At 44.1% G+C, this 22056-nt stretch overlaps 1 protein-coding gene across 1 annotated transcript in view; it reads right to left on the reverse strand.

Annotated features, from left to right (window-relative positions):
• LOC110513658 (glypican-6) overlaps positions 1–22056 on the reverse strand; it is a 356553-nt gene that overhangs the window by 95901 nt on the left and 238596 nt on the right. The window contains exon 4 of the mRNA XM_036972578.1: positions 17415–17580. Coding sequence (XP_036828473.1) covers positions 17415–17580 — 166 coding nt within the window. The remainder of the gene's footprint in view (positions 1–17414; positions 17581–22056) is intronic.

The following is a 22056-nucleotide window of genomic DNA, read 5'->3' on the forward strand; positions in this document are numbered from 1 at the left end:
ATAGGCTATAGGCCTAGTACCAATACAATAGGCTATAGGCCTAGTACCAATACAATAGGCTATAGGCCTAGTACCAATACAATAGGCTTTAGGCCTAGTACCAATACAATAGGCTATAGGCCTAGTACCAATACAATAGGCTATAGGCCTAGTACCAATACAATAGGCTATAGACCTAGTACCAATACAATAGGCTTTAGGCCTAGTACCAATACAATAGGCTATAGACCTAGTACCAATACAATAGGTTATAGGCCTAGCACCAATACAATAGGCTATAGGCCTAGTACCAATACAATAGGCTATAGGCCTAGTACCAATACAATAGGCTTTAGGCCTAGTACCAATACAATAGGCTATAGGCCTAATTTTGATCCATTTCGGAGTTGACCATTTTGAAAACAGATTAGCCTACTGTTCCTAAATGGGAAATCAAATCATTGAAATGACCAGCTCTGGATTGTTTTAAATCACAAGCCCATAACCTACTGTCGGGAAGCGTGTAATTTCAGCAGCGCGCACGACAAATGTTACAAGCTCATTGTTAAGGTGCATATGAGTCTATAAAACACATCTTAAAATAGTCTTTCACAATATTCCACAACAGAACGGCAGGAAAACACACAACAGAATAAAGACAAAGAAGGGGGTCCATAATTGATGTCAGGGATGTTAGGTGATGTTAGGCGATGTTAGGAGATGTTAGGTGATGTCAGGGATGTTAGGTGATGTTAGGAGATGTTAGGTGACGTTAGGAGATGTCAGGTGATGTTAGGAGATGTCAGGTGATGTTAGGAGATGTCAGGGATGTTAGGTGATGATAGGAGATGTCAGGAGATGTTAGGAGATGTTAGGTGATATCAGGAGATGTCAGGTGATGTTAGGAGATGTTAGGTGATGTTAGGTGATGTTAGGAGATGTCAGGTGATGTTAGGAGATGTTAGGTGATGTTAGGATATGTTAGGAGATGTTAGAAGATGTCAGGTGATGTTAGGAGATGTTAGGATATGTCAGGTGATGTTAGGTGATACCAGGTGATGTTAGGATATGTCAGGTGATGTTAGGTGATATCAGGTGATGTTAGAAGATGTTAGGATATGTTAGGTGATGTTAGATGCTAGGTGGTGTTAGGTGATGTTACTAGATGTTAGGAGATGTCAGGTATTGTTAGGTGATATCAGGTGATGTTAGGAGATGTTAAGTGATGTTAGGTGATGTTAGATGCTAGGTGATGTTAGGTGATGTTAGGAGATGTTAGGTGATGTCAGGAGATGTCAGGTTATGTTAGGAGATGTCAGGGGATGTTAGGTGATTTCAGGTGATGTTAGGAGATGTTAGGTGATGTTCGGAGATGCCAGGTGATGTTAGGAGATGTCAGGTGATGTTAGGAGATGTTAGGTGATGTTAGGGGATGTCAGGTGATGTTAGGAGATGTTAGGATATGTCAGGTGATGTTAAGTGATATCAGGTGATGTTAGGAGATGTTAGGTGATGTTAGGAGATGTCAGGTGATGTTAGGAGATGTTAGGTGATGTTAGGTGATATCAGGTGATGTTACGATATGTCAGGTGATGTTAGGTGGTATCAGGTGATGTTAGATGTTAGGTGATGTTAGATGTTAGGTGATGTTAGGGGATGTCAGGTGATGTTAGGTGATATCATGTGATGTTAGGATATGTTAGGAGATGTTAGGTGATGTTAGGAGATGTCAGGTGATGTTAGATGTTAGGAGATGTTAGGTGATGTTAGATGTTAGGTGATGTTAGATGTTAGGTGATGTAAGATGATGTTGGGTGATGTTAGGAGATGTTAGGTGATGGTAGAAGATGTTAGGTGATACCAGGTGATGTTAGGATATGTCAGGTGATGTTAGGTGATACCAGGTGATGTTAGGATATGTCAGGTGATGTTAGGTGATATCAGGTGATGTTAGAAGATGTTAGGATATGTTAGGTGATGTTAGATGCTAGGTGGTGTTAGGTGATGTTACTAGATGTTAGGAGATGTCAGGTATTGTTAGGTGATATCAGGTGATGTTAGGAGATGTTAAGTGATGTTAGGTGATGTTAGATGTTAGGTGATGTTAGATGTTAGTTTTACTGTAGCTAAACAGGCTAAATGAACACATGTTTTTACTGTAGCTAGACAGGCTGAATGAACACATGTTTTTACTGCAGCTAGTCAGGCTGAACGACACATGTTTTTACTGTAGCTAGACAGGCTGAATGAACACATGTTTTTACTGTAGCTAGACAGGCTGAATGAACACATGTTTTTACTGTAGCTAGACAGGCTGAATGAACACATGTTTTTACTGTAGCTAGACAGGCTGAACGACACATGTTTTTACTGTAGCTAGACAGGCTGAATGAACACATGTTTTTACTGTAGCTAGACAGGCTGAACGACACATGTTTTTACTGTAGCTAGACAGGCTGAATGAACACATGTTTTTACTGTAGCTAGACAGGCTGAATGAACACATGTTTTTACTGTAGCTAGACAGGCTGAATGAACCAATGTTTTTAGCAAGACACCTCTGTTGCAATACGTCTGCAGGTGTTTCTCAAGTCAAAGGTCATCTGTGTTGGACGACATGTTTTATCTGAAATGAACTGCACTGTGACTTAAAGGTTGAAATGAGACCTTTAATGAATGATCTATTCTCTCCTCTCTAAATCTCTAACCCTAACCCACTTAAGATTCAGACTTTACAGGTCTTAAATAGTACGGTATATTTAGGACTATGTGTTAGTATTTATATTAATTCTGTGTTGGTGCTACTTCATAATAACTAGCTAACTCACAGCCAGTCCTTCGCAGAGGGCAGAGAGGGAATATCACTGACTGTAATGTTCCTAAATGGTGAGACTGTGGAGATCTAGTTACACTGGGAGACAAGCCACGCAATTAAAAAGAAATGAGCAAATAAAATCAATGCAGATCGCTTCCACTGTGGTGACAAAGGACTCAACAGAGGACAACACAGGTCTACGTCCTAATTAGGATAAATAATTAGGCAAGGAAAAGGAGGGGCAGGAATCCAATAACGGAACCAAGTGAACTTTAAAGTTGACTTTGCAATAAAATAGAAATGCATCACTCTTGAACCTCTTGATCCTTCTATCTGGCCAAAGTTGACAAAGATCTTTGACTTCCTGTGATGCCATCAGAAGTTCTCTCCAAGAAGTAGCTAAGACTCTTAACTCGAAGCAGGACTGTTTTGGTAATGGTGTAGGAGCCTGTCCACACATGTAGGGATATTTTATCAAGGTATTTATTATCTGAGAGGAATACAGTGGGGCAAAAAAGTATTTAGTCAGCCACCAATTGTGCAAGTTCTCCCACTTAAAATTGTAATTGTAATTTTCATAATAGGTACACTTCAACTATGACAGACAAAATGAGGGAAAAAATCCAGAAAATCACATTGTAGGATTTTTAAAAATATTTATTTGCAAATGATGGTGGAAAATAACTATTTGGTCACCTACAAACAAGCAAGATTTCTTGCTCTCACAGACCTGTAACTTCTTCTTTAAGAGGCTCCTCTGTCCTCCACTCGTTACCTGTATTAAAGGCACCTGTTTGAACTTGTTATCAGTATAAAAGACACCTGTCCACAACCTCAAACAGTCACACTCCAAACTCCACTATGGCCAAGACCAAAGAGCTGTCAAAGGACACCAGAAACAAAATTGTAGACCTGCACCAGGCTGGGAAGACTGAATCTGCAATAGGTAAGCAGCTTGGTTTGAAGAAATCAACTGTGGGAGCAATTATTAGGAAATGGAAGACATACAAGACCACTGATAATCTCCCTCGATCTATGGCTCCACGCAAGATCTTACCCCGTGGGGTCAAAATGATCACAAGAATGGTGAGCAAAAATCCCAGAACCACACGGGGGGACCTAGTGAATGGCCTGCAGAGAGCATAAGCATTCAGAACCTTTGCTATGAGACTTGCAATTGAGCTCAGGTGCATCCTGTTTCCATTGATCATCCTTGAGATGTTTCTACAACTTGATTGGAGTCCATCTGTAGTACATTTAGTTGATTGTACATGATTTGGAAAGGCACACACCTGTCTATACAAGGTCCCACAGTTGACAGTGCATGTCAGAGCAAAAACCAAACCATGAGGTCGAAGGAATTGCCTGTATAGCTCCGAGACAGGATCGTGTCGAGGCACAAATCTGGGGAAGGGCACCAAAACATTTCTGCAACTTTGAAGGTCCCCAAGAGCACAGTGGTCTCCATCATTCTTAAATGGAAGAAGTTTGAAACCACTAAGACTCGTCCTAGAGCTGGCCGCCCGGCCAAACTGAGCAATCGGGGGAGAAGGGCCTTGGTCAGGGAGGAGAACAAGAACCTGATGGTCACTCTGACAGAGCTCCTCTGTGGAGATGAGAGAACCTTCCAGAAGGACAACCATCTCTGCAGCACTCCACCAATCAGGCCTTTATGGTAGAGTGGCCAGACGGAAGCCACTCCTCAGTAAAAGGCACATGACAGCCCACTTGGAGTTTGCCAAAAGGCACCTAAAGGACACTCAGACCATGAGAAACAAGATTCTTTGGTCTGATGAAACCAAGATTGAACTCTTTGGCCTGAATGCCAAGCGTCATGTCTGGAGGAAACCTGGTACCATTCCTATGGTGAAGCATGGTGGTGGCAGCATCATGCTGAGAGGATGTTTTTCAGCGGCAGGGACTGGGAGACTAGTAAGGATTGAAGGAAGAGATTAATGGTGCAAAGTACAGGGAGATCCTTGATGAAAACCTGCTCCAGACTTTTCAGGACCTCAGACTGGGGGCGAAGGTTCACCTTCCAACAGGATAACGACCCTAAGCACACAACCAAGAGAATACAGGAGTGGCTTCGGGACAAGTCTCTGAATGTCCTTGAGTGGCCCAGCCAGAGCCAGGACTGGAACCCGATCTAAACATCTCTAGAGAGACCTGAGAATAGCTGTGGAGCGATGCTCCCCATCCAACCTGATAGAGCTTGAGAGGATCTGTAGAGAAGAATGGGAGAAACTCACCAAATACAGGTGTACCAGGCTTCTAGCGTCATACCCAAGACTCAAGGCTGTAATCGCTGCTAAAAGTACTGAGTAAAGGGTCTGAATACTTATGTAATTGTCATATTTCCGTGTTTTAAAAAAAATACATTTGAACACTTTTCTACATTATGGGTTATTGTGATGTCACTATGGGGTATTGTGATGTCACTATGGGGTATTGTGATGTCACTATGGGGTATTGTGATGTCAATATGGGGTGTTGTGATGTCACTATGGGGTGTTGTGATGTCAATATGGGGTGTTGTGATGTCACTATGGGGTGTTGTGATGCCACTATGGGGTATTGTGATGTCACTATGGGGTGTTGTGATGTCACTATGGGGTGTTGTGATGCCACTATGGGGTATTGTGATGTCACTATGGGGTGTTGTGACGTCATTATGGGGTATTGTGATGTCACTATGGGGTATTGTGATGTCACTATGGGGTATTGTGATGTCATTATGGGGTGTTGTGATGTCACTATGGGGTATTGTGATGCCATTATGGGGTATTGTGTGTAGATTGATGAGGGGGAAAATACAATTTAATCAATTTCAGAATAAGGCAGTAATGTAACAAAATGTTTTAAAAAGTCAAGGGGTCTGAATACTTTCTGAATGCACTTTGACAATAACAATGTATAAAGTAGCTATGTTAGGTTGAAGTAACTAACAATACATTATAAACTAGCTATGTTAAGTTGAAGTAACTAACAATACATTCTAAAATAGCTATCTTAAGTTGAAGTAACTAACAATACATTATAAAATAGCTATGTTAAGTTGAAGTAACTAACAATACATTATAAACTAGCTATGTTAAGTTGAAGTAACTAACAATGCATTATAAAATAGCTATGTTAAGTTGAAGTAACTAACAATACATTATAGAGTAGCTATGTTAAGTTGAAGTAACTAACAATACATTATAAACTAGCTATGTTAAGTTGAAGTAACTAACAATACATTATAAACTAGCTATGTTAAGTTGAAGTAACTAACAATACATTATAGAGTAGCTATGTTAAGTTGAAGTAACTAACAATACATTATAGAGTAGCTATGTTAAGTTGAAGTAACTAACAATACATTATAGAGTAGCTATGTTAGGTTGAAGTAACTAACAATACATTATAGAGTAGCTATGTTAAGTTGAAGTAACTAACAATACATTATAGAGTAGCTAATGTAGCAATATAAACGTGTGATCACGTTATGACTTTGAGGTGGTATATATAGTAGGACTAGGGTATGCATAATGATAGGGAGCCTGCCACCCCGCTCTCTCCCCTGGGATTTCCCACGGAGGTGAGGACATGAGAGATGATGAGGACGTGTCTGTCCTGATCCAGAGCTGAGGCCGGGTGTCATGGGGCCCGCATGTGACTGATGATCTGGTGTCACTCATCAGGAAATAACATGAATCTTCACAGACTCACGTACACACACAGAGACACATTCAAACACACACACACGCTGGCCAATAAATTATATCCCGCCATGACCTCATCCGCACATCTCTCGATGACAATGTCACTGCTTAAAGCTGAGCGCCTGGCACCATGCCTAACTATATACACACCTAGCTACAATACACTGACCTAGCTATATACACACCTAGCTATATACACACCTAGCTATATACACACCTAGCTACAATACACTGATCTAGCTATATATACACCTAACTACAATACACTGACCTAGCTATATACACACCTAGCTATATACACACCTAGCTATATATACACCTAGCTACAATACACTGATCTAGCTATATATACACCTAACTACAATACACTGATCTAGCTATAAACACACCTAACTATATACACACCTAGCTACAATACACTGACCTAGCTATATACACACCTAACTATATACACACCTAGCTACAGTACACTGACCTAGCTATAAACACACCTAGCTACAATACACTGATCTAGCTATATACACACCTAGCTATATACACACCTAGCTATATACACCCCTAGCTACAATACACTGACCTAGCTATATACACACCTAGTTATATAGACACCTAGCTACAATACACTGACCTAGCTATATACACACCTAGCTATATACACACCTAGCTAATATATACTGACCTAGCTACAATTGACTGACCTAGCTACAATACACACCTAGTTACAATACACTGACCTAGCTATATAGACACCTAGCGATATACACTGACCTAGTTACAATACACTGATCTAGCTATATACACACCTAGCTATATACACACCTAGCTACAATACAATGATCTAGCTATATACACACCTAGCTATATACACACCTAGCTGCAATACACTGGCCTAGCTACAATACACTGACCTAGCTACAATACACACCTAGCTACAATACACTGACCTAGCTATATACACACCTAGCTATATACACACCTAGCTACAATACACTGACCTAGCTAAAATACACACCTAGCTTTATACACACCTAGTTACAATACACTGACCTAGCTATATACACACCAAGCTACAACACACACCTAGCTACAATACACAACTAGCTACAATACACACCCAGCTATATACACACCTAGTTACAATATACTGACCTAGCTACAATACACACCTAGCTACAATACACACCTAGCTACAATACACACCTAGCTACAATACACTGACCTAGCTACAATACACACCTAGCTACAATACACACCTAGCTACAATACACTGACCTAGCTATATACACACATAGCTACAATACACTGACCTAGCTACAATACACTGACCTAGCTACAATACACTGACCTAGCTATATACACATCTAGCTACAATACACAACTAGCTACAATACACACCTAGCACACATGTTGACTCTAGTGTTCCATAGTCCTACATGTTGACTCTAGTGTTCCGTATTCCTACATGTTGACTCTAGTGTTCCATATTCCTACATGTTGACTCTAGTGTTCCATAGTCCTACATGTTGACTCTAGTGTCCCATAGTCCTACATGTTGACTCTAGTGTTCCATAGTCCTACATGTTGACTCTAGTGTTCCATAGTCCTACATGTTGACTCTAGTGTTCCGTATTCCTACATGTTGACTCTAGTGTTCCATAGTCCTACATGTTGACTCTAGTGTCCCATAGTCCTACATGTTGACTCTAGTGTTCCATAGTCCTACATGTTGACTCTAGTGTTCCATAGGTCTACATGTGCATTCTGGGAAACAAAGCAAAGCATCATGCCTATTCTTCTGCCTAAATTCCCTTTCCCCTCCATATCTCACTCACTCCACTGTGTTCTGACTGCTCTCTCTACACACACGTCATGATTGCACAAACAGACTCCCGTTAAGCCTACAGAAATAAATGCCTGTAAAAACGTATCTAACTGACGAGACTCACAAGGGGATTCACAAGCGAAGTTCCTGGTTTTTATCATGAATTCAAAATGGACTGGTTGATTGAAGTTGGGAAATATGTGCCCCGACAACTGGAGCTTCCGTTTTTGAAATAATTGCGTTCAGTCTATTTCCTGCTGAGACTACTTTTAGACCTGCTAGTGCCTTTTAGAATTGGTTAGCCTAGGGTTCGGTTATAACCACTCTAAACATCTGTTCCACGCTGAAAATATGCACAAACGTTAGTTTGTTAAAGACAAAGAGCGTATTTTCATCAGGATGATGGTTGTTTTGTTTTACACTCCCACTTTTTAGACAAAGTCAGGCGCCCGTGAGTACAGCTACATTGTTTAATCTGCAGGGGGGATAAATCAGGGTCACACAGAGTGTTTCTGGGTAGACTTAAACAAATCTACTTGGAAACAAAAGTACCCACCTCACACACGTGGTTATGGGCTCAACAACAAGAAGACCCCTTACCTGGTATGTCAGATACAGAGTTTAAACGTATTATATTTTCAGTTCATACACGTACATCAGAGAAGACTGACGTAACATAAAGCCGGGTTGACATCGAAAACAGCGGATTTTCACCATGGTTTTCGAAGCAATGATTATTATTAATTATGAAAGGATGAAAAATATGAGCAGCATTCCAGCCACGAGGCCACGAGGTCGTTTGACTGCAGGAAAGACCTGCGTACATCCACATGTGTTAGGTAGAGCAGTCAGGACTGTGGTTGTGACAGAGAGGTCATCTATTGGTCCCCAGTGACTGTGACATCATAATCACATTTAAATCACAGTGGTTAAACTCTCAGAGGTCAAAGGTGGGCTTAATCTCCTAGGCAACCAGGGATGGGGGAAAACCTGACTAAATACCATAAAGATCAATGTACCAAAATTAACTACAAAATAAACAACAAAATAATTGTATTACAAAATACTTGTTTTTTTTAGTAATTTATTGAATTAAAATACTTGTATTTTGTATTTTCATGTGCAAGTAAACAACAACATTCTCAGCAACAGTTACAAAAACATACTGTGATATGTTGTTGTTTATCTTCATTTAGTGAGTCACTCTGGATAACAGCGTCTGCTACATGTGAAAATGAACATACCAATAATGACCTGCAAAGCACACTGGGTATTATTATGGGAGAGATCGTTAGAATAATACTCAGCATGTTTTACAATTGTTAATTTGTACATATCCATTTTTTATTTAGTTAATTTAGCTCTTATCACACCATAGTGCCATCAGAATCCGTGTACGGTTCGTCCAATCAATGTCCGTCCGATTTCTGATACCAATACAGGGTGAAATGGGGGCCACAATGGAATGTAGATCAGCCCAGTATAATATAATATAAACCCGGGGTTTATAAAATACTCCGAATTAACTGAAATACATATTTAATCAAATGCATGTCACAGAAATACTGCCCATCTCTGTACACAACAACACATCCCAATTTACACCCTATTCACTACATAGCGATAGTGCACTGCTTTTGACCAGTCGTATGGGCCCTATATGGGGAATAGGGTGCTATTTGGGATACAGTGAGTGGTTTAGAGTTTGGGACCGTTTACTGCTCAGAACCAACGCCTCTCAGTCTCTCTGTCTCTCTCTCTCAGTCTCTCTCTGCTCTCTCTCTCTCTCTCTCTCTCTCTCTGTCTCTCTCTCTCTCTCTCTGTCGCTCTCTCTCTCTCTGTCTCTGTCTCTCTCTCTGTCTCTCTCTCTCTCTCTCTCTCTCTCTCTCTCTGTCTCTCTCTCTCTGCTCTCTCTCTCTCTCTCTCTCTTTGTCTCTCTCTCTGCTCTCTCTCTCTCTCTGTCTCTCTCTGTTCTACTGTTCTAAATATTCCGACTGATAAGTTTTCTTATCAAGTCCAATTTGTAAAAACATTGAGAGATACAGAAAAGTCCAATTTGTAAAAAGAGAGCGAAATAAGGCCAAAATGTGGAGAACAGAGAATGACTCTTAGGAGTGATGTCTTTCTCTACAGACAGACGAGGATCAGAAAGAGACAAAGAGAAAGAGAAAGGAGAGACTTCTATTCATCTCACAAAAGGCCTCTGTCTCTCTGCTCAATGAGCACCAGTGGACTCACTCACTGGGTATTTGACCTGCGAATCCTGTTCTCTCTCTCTCTCTGCCAGAGTCTTAAGAGATAAATATATGAACGTGATGGATGGATTCACATTTCTGTGCCACACTTGAGTAGCATAAAACCCATTCTGAATTTCTCAACAGTCATTTTTTGTTTGTTTTTGTGATAAGCCAATTTCATGTTAAACTTCATATCTGGCTTTGAAAAAGCCTCTAAATATCCAATTAATCACAACTCTCATTCCAACGTATGAAACGGTGTCCATAAAGAAACACATCCCACATTTCCCAAAAGACTCAAATCTCCCTCTCTAACTTTAAACATCAGCTATCTGAGCAGCTAACCCGATCGCTGCAGTTGGAGACTCACATCTCCCTCTCTAACTTTAAACATCAGCTATCTGAGCAGCTACCCGATCGCTGCAGTTGGAGACTCACATCTCCCTCTCTAACTTTAAACATCTGCTATCTGAGCAGCTAACCCGATCGCTGCAGTTGGAGACTCACATCTCCCTCTCTAACTTTAAACATCAGCTATCTGAGCAGCTACCCGATCGCTGCAGTTGGAGACTCACATCTCCCTCTCTAACTTTAAACATCAGCTATCTGAGCAGCTACCCGATCGCTGCAGTTGGAGACTCATATCTCCCTCTCTAACTTTAAACATCAGCTATCTGAGCAGCTACCCGATCGCTGCAGTTGGAGACTCACATCTCCCTCTCTAACTTTAAACATCAGCTATCTGAGCAGCTACCCGATCGCTGCAGTTGGAGACTCATATCTCCCTCTCTAACTTTAAACATCTGCTATCTGAGCAGCTAACCGATCGCTGCAGCTGTACAGCCCATCTGTAAATAGCCCATCCAACTACCTCATCCCCATATTGTTTTTATTTACTTTTCTGCTCTTTTGCACACCAGTATTTCTACTTGCACATCATCATCTGCTCATCTATCACTCCAGTGTTAATCTGCTAAATTGTAATTACTTTGCTGCTACGGCCTATTTATTGTCTTACTTCCATTTGCACACACTATATATAGACTTTCTTATTTTTCTACTGTATTATTGACTGTATGTTTTGTTTATTCCATGTGTAACTCTGTGTTGTTGTTTGTATCGCACTGCTTTGCTTTATCTTGGCCAGGTCACAGATGTAAATGAGAACTTGTTCTCAACTTGCCTACCTGGTTAAATAAAGGTGTTCTCAACTAGCCTACCTGGTTAAATAAAGGTGTTCTCAACTAGCCTACCTGGTTAAATAAAGGTGTTCTCAACTAGCCTACCTGGTTAAATAAAGGTGAAATAAAAAAATAAATCCCAAAATGTGAAGCTTTTGCGTTAACAAACATAGAGCATGTGACGCCTCACCACAACAACATTCTAGAGAAAGGGGCTGAGAGTTTCCCCTTAGCGAGGGTGGAGAGTTAGTTTCCCCTTAGCGAGGGTGGAGAGTTAGTTTCCCCTTAGCGAGGGTGGAGAGTTAGTTTCCCCTTAGTGAGGGTGGAGAGTTAGTTTCCCCTTAGTGAGGGTGGAGAGTTAGTTTCCCCTTAGCGAGGGTGGAGACTTAGTTTCCCCTTAGTGAGGGTGGAGAGTTAGTTTCCCCTTAGCGAGGGTGGAGAGTTAGTTTCCCCTTAGCGAGGGTGGAGAGTTAGTTTCCCCTTAGTGAGGGTGGAGAGTTAGTTTCCCCTTAGCGAGGGTGGAGAGTTAGTTTCCTCTTAGTGAGGGTGGAGAGTTAGTTTCCTCTTAGTGAGGGTGGAGAGTTAGTTTCCCCTTAGTGAGGGTGGAGAGTTAGTTTCCCCTTAGCGAGGGTGGAGAGTTAGTTTCCCCTTAGTGAGGGTGGAGAGTTAGTTTCCCCTTAGCGAGGGTGGAGAGTTAGTTTCCCCTTAGCGAGGGTGGAGAGTTAGTTTCCCCTTAGCGAGGGTGGAGACTTAGGTTCCCCTTAGCGAGGGTGGAGAGTTAGTTTCCCCTTAGTGAGGGTGGAGAGTTAGTTTCCCCTTAGTGAGGGTGGAGAGTTAGTTTCCCCTTAGCGAGGGTGGAGAGTTAGCTTCCCCTTAGCGAGGGTGGAGACTTAGTTTCCTCTTAGCGAGGGTGGAGAGTTAGTTTTAGAGATGAACTGTAAAGAAGTTAAAGTGGCTTTATTCGTATCCTAAAGGCCCAGCAGGCTGCTGAACAATCCAATGCTATTGATAGTGGCATTTTAAAGCATGAAGAGCCAAGCCTGCACGGTCTGCACGGTAAACGCACCACGTACAGAGAGAAAGGCACACAGAGACGGAGGTTCACACCGTTACAAGCAACAAGCCTCCTGTCATAAGGGCTGTTTTAGGGACAACGAGAGTCACACAGCAGATCTATAATTATCTACAATGCAGAGAGAGAGAGAATCAGAGAGACTATGGCATCAGTTCTAATGCAACCCATCGACCACGGACCTGTTATGCTTCCCGAGTCTCAAACGCCAGCCTATTCCTTCTGTAAGTGCCCTACTTTAGACCAGAGCCCACGTGTAACAGGGTGTCAATATGTTAGGGAACAGTGGGCCATTTGGGATGCGGAGGTTTGTCTTTCCAAAAAGCAGATCAATATCAGTTGTGAAGCCTCACTGTATTGGCTAATGGAGAGCAGCGTTGACAGAGAAGATGAATAGAAAAGGCCAAGAAACGTCACAATAGGACCCTTTTATGCAGCAGAGAGAGAACGATCCCCAAGGGTTCCCTGTTCTAATTGAAACTGAACACTTCACTCCTTCTGAAACACAAACTATCTCTGTTATAACAGCCTAACTAAATTAAAAACACACTATTTATATATGCCCAAGGCTCTGTTCATCAAACACGATTCCTCACTCTGTTGCGACTGTAGTTTTCATATTAAATGTCTTGTATAACAGCCGTCGGCAGCCATACTCTGCCTAGTTCCCTTTGAACAAGATGAAAACTATTTAGCGTTTAGCCGAGATGTGAGATCTCACTCTGCGCTGCGGCCTGTGTTGGGTCTGTGTTGTGTTGGGTCTGTGTTGTGTTGGGTCTGTGTTGTGTTGGGTCTGTGTTGGGTCTGTGTTGGGTTGGGTCTGTGCTGTGTTGGGTCTGTGCTGTGTTGGGTCTGTGTTGTGTTGAGTGTGTGTTGTGTTGGGTCTGTGTTGTGTTGAGTCTGTGTTGTGTTGGGTCTGTGCTGTGTTGGGTCTGTGTTGGGTCTGTGTTGTGTTGGGTCTGTGTTGTGTTGGGTCTGTGCTGTGTTGGGTCTGTGTTGGGTCTGTACTGTGTTGGGTCTGTGCTGTGTTGGGTCTGTGCTGTGTTGGGTATGTGTTGGGTCTGTGCTGTGTTGGGTCTGTTCTGTGTTGGGTCTGTGTTGTGTTGGGTATGTGTTGTGTTGGGTCTGTACTGTGTTAGGTCTGTGCTGTGCTGGGTCTGTGCTGTGTTGGGTCTGTGCTGTGTTGGGTCTGTGTTGTGTTGGGTCTGTGTTGGGTCTGTGTTGTGTTGGGTCTGTGTTGGGTCTGTGTTGTGTTGGGTCTGTGTTGGGTCTGTGCTGTGTTGGGTCTGTGTTGTGTTGGGTCTTTGTTGGGTCTGTGTTGTGTTGGGTCTGTGCTGTGTTGGGTCTGTGCTGTGTTGGGTCTGTGTTGTGTTGGGTCTGTGTTGGGTCTGTGTTGTGTTGGGTCTGTGCTGTGTTGGGTCTGTGCTGTGTTGGGTCTGTGTTGGGTCTGTGCTGTGTTGGGTATGTGTTGTGTTGGGTTTGTGCTGTGTTGGGTCTGTGTTGTGTTGTGTTGGGTCTGTGCTGTGTTGGGTCTGTGCTGTGTTGGGTCCGTGTTGTGTTGTGTTGGGTCTGTGCTGTGTTGGGTCTGTGTTGTGTTGTGTTGGGTCTGTGTTGTGTTGTGTTGGGTCTGTGCTGTGTTGGGTCTGTGTTGTGTTGTGTTGGGTCTGTTCTGTGTTGGGTCTGTTCTGTGTTGGGTCGTCTCCTGGTCGTCGGGACAACAGTTTTGTCAGACACACGCACACACACATACATAGGCACAGGACTCAGAAGTGATGTTTGCTGACCTCTGTTGAGACTCGTCTTTAAAATACACCCCACTGTTTTCAGATCCTGCTGCAAGAGGGATCGTACCATCTGCCTCACAAATTAACCCATGTTCCCTATATAGTGCACTAACTTTGACCAGAATAGACCACTAAATAGAGAATAGGGTGTCATTTTGTACGAAGAATATAGCTGCCTCCCCCAGTCCCCATTACAGAGGAGGGCTTGAGAACAGCTCCTTAATGAAACATTACCCACCGTGCAGACCCAGCATGGAACACCAAACAGAAGGGGTTTCCTTCCGACCAGCAGGGACCAGGGTTTAGTTATCAGGCTCTAACAGCAGGGTTTAGTTATCAGGCTCTAACAGCAGGGTTTAGTTATCAGGCTCTAACAGCAGGGACCAGGGTTTAGTTATCAGGCTCTAACAGCCGGGACCAGGGTTTAGTTATCAGGCTCTAACAGCAGGATTTAGTTATCAGGCTCTAATAGCAGGGACCAGGGTTTAGTTATCAGACTCTAACAGCAGGGTTTAGTTATCAGGCTCTAATAGCAGGGACCAGGGTTTAGTTATCAGACTCTAACAGCAGGGTTTAGTTATCAGGCTCTAACAGCAGGGACCAGGGTTTAGTTATCAGGCTCTAACAGCAGGGACCAGGGTTCAGTTATCAGGCTCTAACAGCAGGGACCAGGGTTTAGTTATCAGGCTCTAACAGCAGGGACCAGGGTTTAGTTATCAGGCTCTAACAGCAGTGACCAGGGTTTAGTTATCAGGCTCTAACAGCAGGGACCAGGGTTTAGTTATCAGGCTCTAACAGCAGGGACCAGGGTTTAGTTATGCGACTCTAACTGCAGGGACCAGGGTTTAGTTATCAGGCTCTAACAGCAAGGACCAGGGTTTAGTTATGAGACTCTAACAGCAGGGACCAGGGTTTAGTTATGAGACTCTAACAGCAGGGACCAGGGTTTAGTTATGAGGCTCTAACAGCAGGGACCAGGGTTTAGTTATGAGACTCTAACTGCAGGGACCAGGGTTTAGTTATCAGGCTCTAACAGCAGGGACCAGGGTTTAGTTATGAGACTCTAACAGCAGGGACCAGGGTTTAGTTATGAGACTCTAACAGCAGGGACCAGGGTTTAGTTATGAGGCTCTAACAGCAGGGACCAGGGTTTAGTTATGAGACTCTAACAGCAGGGACCAGGGTTTAGTTATCAGGCTCTAACAGCAGGGACCAGGGTTTAGTTATCAGGCTCTAACAGCAGGGACCAAGGTTTAGTTATGAGACTCTAACAGCAGGTACCAGGGTTTAGTTATCAGGCTCTAATAGCAGGGACCAGGGTTTAGTTATCAGGCTCTAACAGCAGGGACCAGGGTTTAGTGATCAGGCTCTAACAGCAGGGACCAGGGTTTAGTTATCAGGCTCTAACAGCAGGGTTTAGTTATGAGGCTCTAACAGCAGGGACCAGGGTTTAGTTATCAGACTCTAACAGCAGGGACCAGGGTTTAGTTATCAGGCTCTAACAGCAGGGACCAGGGTTTAGTTATCAGGCTCTAACAGCAGGGACCAGGGTTTAGTTATCAGGCTCTAACAGCAGGGACCAGGGTTTAGTTATCAGGCTCTAACAGCAGGGACCAGGGTTTAGTTATCAGGCTCTAACAGCAGGGACCAGGGTTTAGTTATCAGGCTCTAACAGCAGGGACCAGGGTTTAGTTATCAGGCTCTAACAGCAGGGACCAGGGTTTAGTTATCCGACTCTAACAGCAGGGTTTAGTTATCAGGCTCTAACAGCAGGGTTTAGTTATCAGGCTCTAACAGCAGGTACCAGGGTTTAGTTATGAGGCTCTAACAGCAGGGACCAGGGTTTAGTTATCAGGCTCTGACAGCAGGGACCAGGGTTTAGTTATCAGGCTCTAACAGCAGGGACCAGGGTTTAGATATCAGGCTCTAACAGCAGGGACCAGGGTTTAGTTATCAGACTCTAACAGCAGGGACCAGGGTTTAGTTATCAGGCTCTAACAGCAGGGTTTAGTTATCAGGCTCTAACAGCAGGGACCAGGGTTTAGTTATCAGGCTCTAACAGCAGGGACCAGGGTTTAGTCATCAGGCTCTAACAGCAGGGACCAGGGTTTAGTTATCAGGCTCTAACAGCAGGGACCAGGGTTTAGTCATCAGGCTCTAACAGCAGGGACCAGGGTTTAGTTATCAGGCTCTAACAGCAGGTACCAGGGTTTAGTTATGAGGCTCTAACAGCAGGGACCAGGGTTTAGTTATCAGGCTCTAACAGCAGAGACCAGGGTTTAGTTATCAGGCTCTAACAGCAGGGACCAGGGTTTAGTTATGAGGCTCTAACAGCAGGAACCAGGGTTTAGATATCAGGCTCTAACAGCAGGGACCAGGGTTTAGTTATCAGGCTCTAACAGCAGGGACCAGGGTTTAGTTATCAGGCTCTAACAGCAGGGACCAGGGTTTAGTTATCAGGCTCTAACAGCAGGGACCAGGGTTTAGTTATCAGGCTCTAACAGCAGGGACCAGGGTTTAGTTATCAGGCTCTAACAGCAGGGACCAGGGTTTAGTCATCAGGCTCTAACAGCAGGGACCAGGGTTTAGTTATCAGGCTCTAACAGCAGGGACCAGGGTTTAGTTTGAAAGACACCACTCGCCCAGGCACAACAAACACACAAACACACACACACACACACACACACACACACACACACACACACACACACACACACACACACACACACACACACACACACACACACACACACACACACAGAGAGAGAGAGAGAGAGAGAGAGAGAGAGAGAGAGGTCATATCATGTGTTTTCTCACCTATGAAGAGGTTCCACTCGGGATCTAGGTCAGCCTGGTTAGCCAGACAGCCTCTCATCACATTATGGCAGTAGTTATGACAGGGCTTCAGCCCAGGCAGACCCCTGCAGTACGGACAGTACAGCATCTTAGTCAGGGCCCTGATGCAGGCGGGGGCCACATTCACCTTGGGGGAGAGAGAAACATGTTGGAGATAAATGACTTATGTTGCCTTGTCATGTCTACCAGGCTAGAGGATCACCTCTCACACAGTATCTGGGTTAAGGATAGTACCAGGCTAGAGGATCACCTCTCACACAGTATCTGGGTTAAGGATAGTACCAGGCTAGAGGATCACCTCTCACACAGTATCTGGGTTAAGGATAGTATCAGGCTAGAGGATCACATCTCACACAGTATCTGGGTTAAGGATAGTACCAGGCTAGAGGATCACATCTCATACAGTATCTGGGTTAAGGATAGTACCAGGCTAAAGGATCACCTCTCACACAGTATCTGGGTTAAGGATAGTACCAGGCTAGAGGATCACCTCTCACACAGTATCTGGGTTAAGGATAGTACCAGGCTAGAGGATCACATCTCACACAGTATCTGGGTTAAGGATAGTACCAGGCTAGAGGATCACCTCTCACACAGTATCTGGGTTAAGGATAGTACCAGGCTAGAGGATCACCTCTCACACAGTATTTGGGTTAAGGATAGTATCAGGCTAGATGCTCACCTCTCACACAGTATCTGGGTTAAGGATAGTACCAGGCTAGAGGATCACCTCTCACACAGTATCTGGGTTAAGGATAGTACCAGGCTAGAGCATCACCTCTCACACAGTATCTGGGTTAAGGATAGTACCAGGCTAGAGGATCACCTCTCACACAGTATCTGGGTTAAGGATAGTACCAGGCTAGAGGGTCACCTCTCACACAGTATCTGGGTTAAGGATAGTACCAGGCTAGAGGATCACCTCTCACACAGTATCTGGGTTAAGGATAGTACCAAGCTAGAGGATCACCTCTCACACAGTATCTGGGTTAAGGATAGTACCAGGCTAGATGATCACCTCTCAAACAGTATCTGGGTTAAGGATAGTATCAGGCTAGAGGATCACCTCTCACACAGTATCTGGGTTAAGGATAGTACTGAGGTCAGAGGGGAGAGGTAGTCATGGTGATGGGAAGTTCAGGGCCTGGGAGATGGGCTGAAGGACTGAATGCTGAGGTCAGAGGGGAGAGGTCATCATGGTGATGGGAAGTTCAGGGCCTGGGAGATGGGCTGAAGGGCTGAAGGCTGAGGTCAGAGGGGAGAGGTTGTCATGGTGATGGGAAGACCAGGCTCTGGGAGATGGGCTGAAGGCTGAGGTCAGAGGGGAGAGGTAGTCATGGTGATGGGAAGACCAGGGCCTGGGAGATGGGTTGAAGGGCTGAAGGCTGAGGTCAGAGGGGACAGGTAGTCATGGTGATGGGAAGACCAGGTTCTGGGAGATGGGCTGAAGGCTGAGGTCAGAGGGGAGAGGCAGTCATGGTGACGGGAAGAGAAGGATCTGTGTGTGATGGTTCATTTACAGGAAGCGTACAGAGGAGTCAGAAACCTCAGGCAACGGTCATGGGTTGTGATATGTCCCAAATGGCACCCGATTCCCTACTTAGTGCACTATAGGGCCTATAGATCTCTGGTCAAAGGAAATGCACCATAAAGGCAATAGAGCCCCATTTGGGAGGCGGTCATTGGGAGGACCAAGGGAGTGATTCAAACGGCCTCAGCCAGAACTGAGGAAGAGGGATATCCAAGCTGACAGAGTTGACTCCTCAGAGAAACTAGTTCCCTAACAACAATAACACATAACAGTAGCCAGACTCTCCCGCTCCACTGATCCTGCTGCAGACAGAGATACGAGACACAGACAACTCAATATATATCTTAAGAGACAAACAGACTTCTGTGGAGTACAGTTAGATAGAGATACAACACTCAGGCAACTCTATACAGTGGGGCAAAAAAGTATTTAGTCAGCCACCAATTGTGCAAGTTCTCCCACTTAAAAAGATGAGAGAGGCCTGTAATTGTCATCATAGGTACACTTCAACTATGACAGACAAAATGAGAAAAAAAATCCAGAAAATCACATTGTAGGATTTTTTATGAACTTATTAGCTAAATATGGTGGAAAATAAGTATTTGGTCAATAACAAAAGTTTATCTCATTACTTTGTTATATACCCTTTGTTGGCAATGACAGAGGCCAAATGTTTTCTGTAAGTCTTCACAAGGTTTTCACACACTGTTGCTGGTATTTTGGCCCATTCCTTCGTGCAGATCTCCTCTAGAGCAGTGATGTTTTGGGGCTGTTGCTGGGCAACACGGACTTTCAACTCCCTCCAAAGATTTTCTATGGGGTTGAGATCTGGAGACTGGCTAGGCCACTCCAGGACCTTGAAATGCTTCTTACGAAGCCACTCCTTCGTTGCCCGGGCGGTGTGTTTGGGATCATTGTCATGCTGAAAGACCCAGCCACGTTTCACCTTCAATGCCCTTGCTGATGGAAGGAGGTTTTCACTCAAAATCTCACGATACATGTCCCCATTCATTCTTTCCTTTACACAGATCAGTCGTCCTGGTCCCTTTGCAGAAAAACAGCCCCAAAGCATAATGTTTCCACCCCCATGCTTCACAGTAGGTATGGTGTTCTTTGGATGCAATTCTTTGTCCTCCAAACACGACGAGTTGAGTTTTTACCAAAAAGTTATATTTTGGTTTCATTTGACCATATGACATTCTCCCAATCTTCTTCTGGATCATCCAAATGCTCTCTAGCAAACTTCAGACGGGCCTGGACATGTACTGGCTTAAGCTGGGGGACACGTCTGGCACTGCAGGATTTGAGTCCCTGGCGGCGTAGTGTGTTACTGATGGTAGGCTTTGTTACTTTGGTCCCAGCTCTCTGCAGGTCATTCACTAGGTCCCCCCGTGTGGTTCTGGGATTTTTGCTCACCGTTCTTGTGATCATTTTGACCCCACGGGGTGAGATCTTGCGTGGAGCCCCAGATCGAGGGAGATTATCAGTGGTCTTGTATGTCTTCCATTTCCTAATAATTGCTCCCACAGTTGATTTCTTCAAACCAAGCTGCTTACCTATTGCAGATTCAGTCTTCCCAGCCTGGTGCAGGTCTACAATTTTGTTTCTGGAGTCCTTTGACAGCTCTTTGGTCTTGGCCATAGTGGAGTTTGGAGTGTGACTGTTTGAGGTTGTGGACAGGTGTCTTTTATACTGATAACAAGTTCAAACAGGTGCCATTAATACAGGTAACAAGTGGAGGACAGAGGAGCCTCTTAAAGAAGAAATTACAGGTCTGTGAGAGACAGAAATCTTGCTCGTTTGTAGGTGACCAAATACTTATTTTCCACCATCATTTGCAAATTAATTAATTAAAAATCCTACAATGTGATTTTCTGGATTTTTTTCCTCATTTTGTCTGTCATAGTTGAAGTGTACCTATTATGAAAATTACAGGCCTCTCTCATCTTTTTAAGTGGGAGAACTTGCACAATTGGTGGCTGACTAAATACTTTTTTGCCCCACTCTATATATCTCAGAGACAAACAGACTTCTGTAGAGTAGTTAGAGAGAGAAACAGACTTCTGTAGAGTAGTTAGAGAGAGAAACAGACTTCTGTAGAGTAGTTAGAGAGAGAAACAGACTTCTGTAGAGTAGTTAGAGAGAGAAACAGACTTCTGTAGAGTAGTTAGAGAGAGGAACAGACTTCTGTAGAGTAGTTAGAGAGAGAAACCATAGCAACATCAGCTCTGACACATCATTTAGCTGCAGTCTTGTATCAGTTCTGTTGGTCTCTCTGTTTCTCTTTGATTTTTAAAATCAGGTACCTTGTCTCCCTCCTCTCCACCCACCGCCCCTGGTTGAGTCAAGCTACATGTGTGTGTGTGTGTGTGTGTGGTGTGTGTGGTGTGTGTGTGTGTGTGTCTGTGTGTGTGTGTGTGTGTGCGTGCGTACGTGCGTTTGTGTGTGTGTGTGTGTGTATGTGTGTGTGAGAGTGTGTGTGTGTGTGTGGTGTGTGGTGTGTGTGTGTGTGTGTGTGTGTGTGTGCGTGTGTGCGTGTGTGTGTGTGTGTGTGTGTGTGTGTGTGGTGTGGTGTGTGTGTGTGTGTCTGTGTGTGTGTGTGTGTGTGTGTGCGTGCGTGCGTTTGTGTGTCTGTGTGTCTGTGTGTCTGTGTGTGTGTGTGTGTGTGTGTGTGTGTGTGTGTGTGTGTGTGTGTGTGTTCAGAGTGTTAGCTTGGTGGTGCAGCAGTAGCAGCAGCTGGAGCGGAGCTGTTTTCAGAGAAGGGATCAAACACCTCCGCTCTGACACGTACACGGGTTTCAGTGACATCAGAGTGGCTCATGAAGGCTTTGAAGACAGAATGCTGCTGGTTTCATCACTAGATGTCTCAGCTCAGATCTGTGTGTGTGTGTGTGTGTGTGTCCGTGTGTCCGTGTGTGTGTGTCTGTGCGTGCGTGTGTGCGAGTGTGTGCGTGTGTGTGTGTGTGTGTGGTGTGTGTGTAGGTAGATGTCTCGGCTCAGATCTAGGTGTCATAACCCCATCCACGTTCCACCAATCTGTCTTCATCAGCCAACAGGATACAGATCGGTGAT

The sequence above is a fragment of the Oncorhynchus mykiss genome, unplaced genomic scaffold (genome assembly GCF_013265735.2).
Source record: "Oncorhynchus mykiss isolate Arlee unplaced genomic scaffold, USDA_OmykA_1.1 un_scaffold_177, whole genome shotgun sequence".
NCBI lineage: Eukaryota > Metazoa > Chordata > Actinopteri > Salmoniformes > Salmonidae > Oncorhynchus > Oncorhynchus mykiss.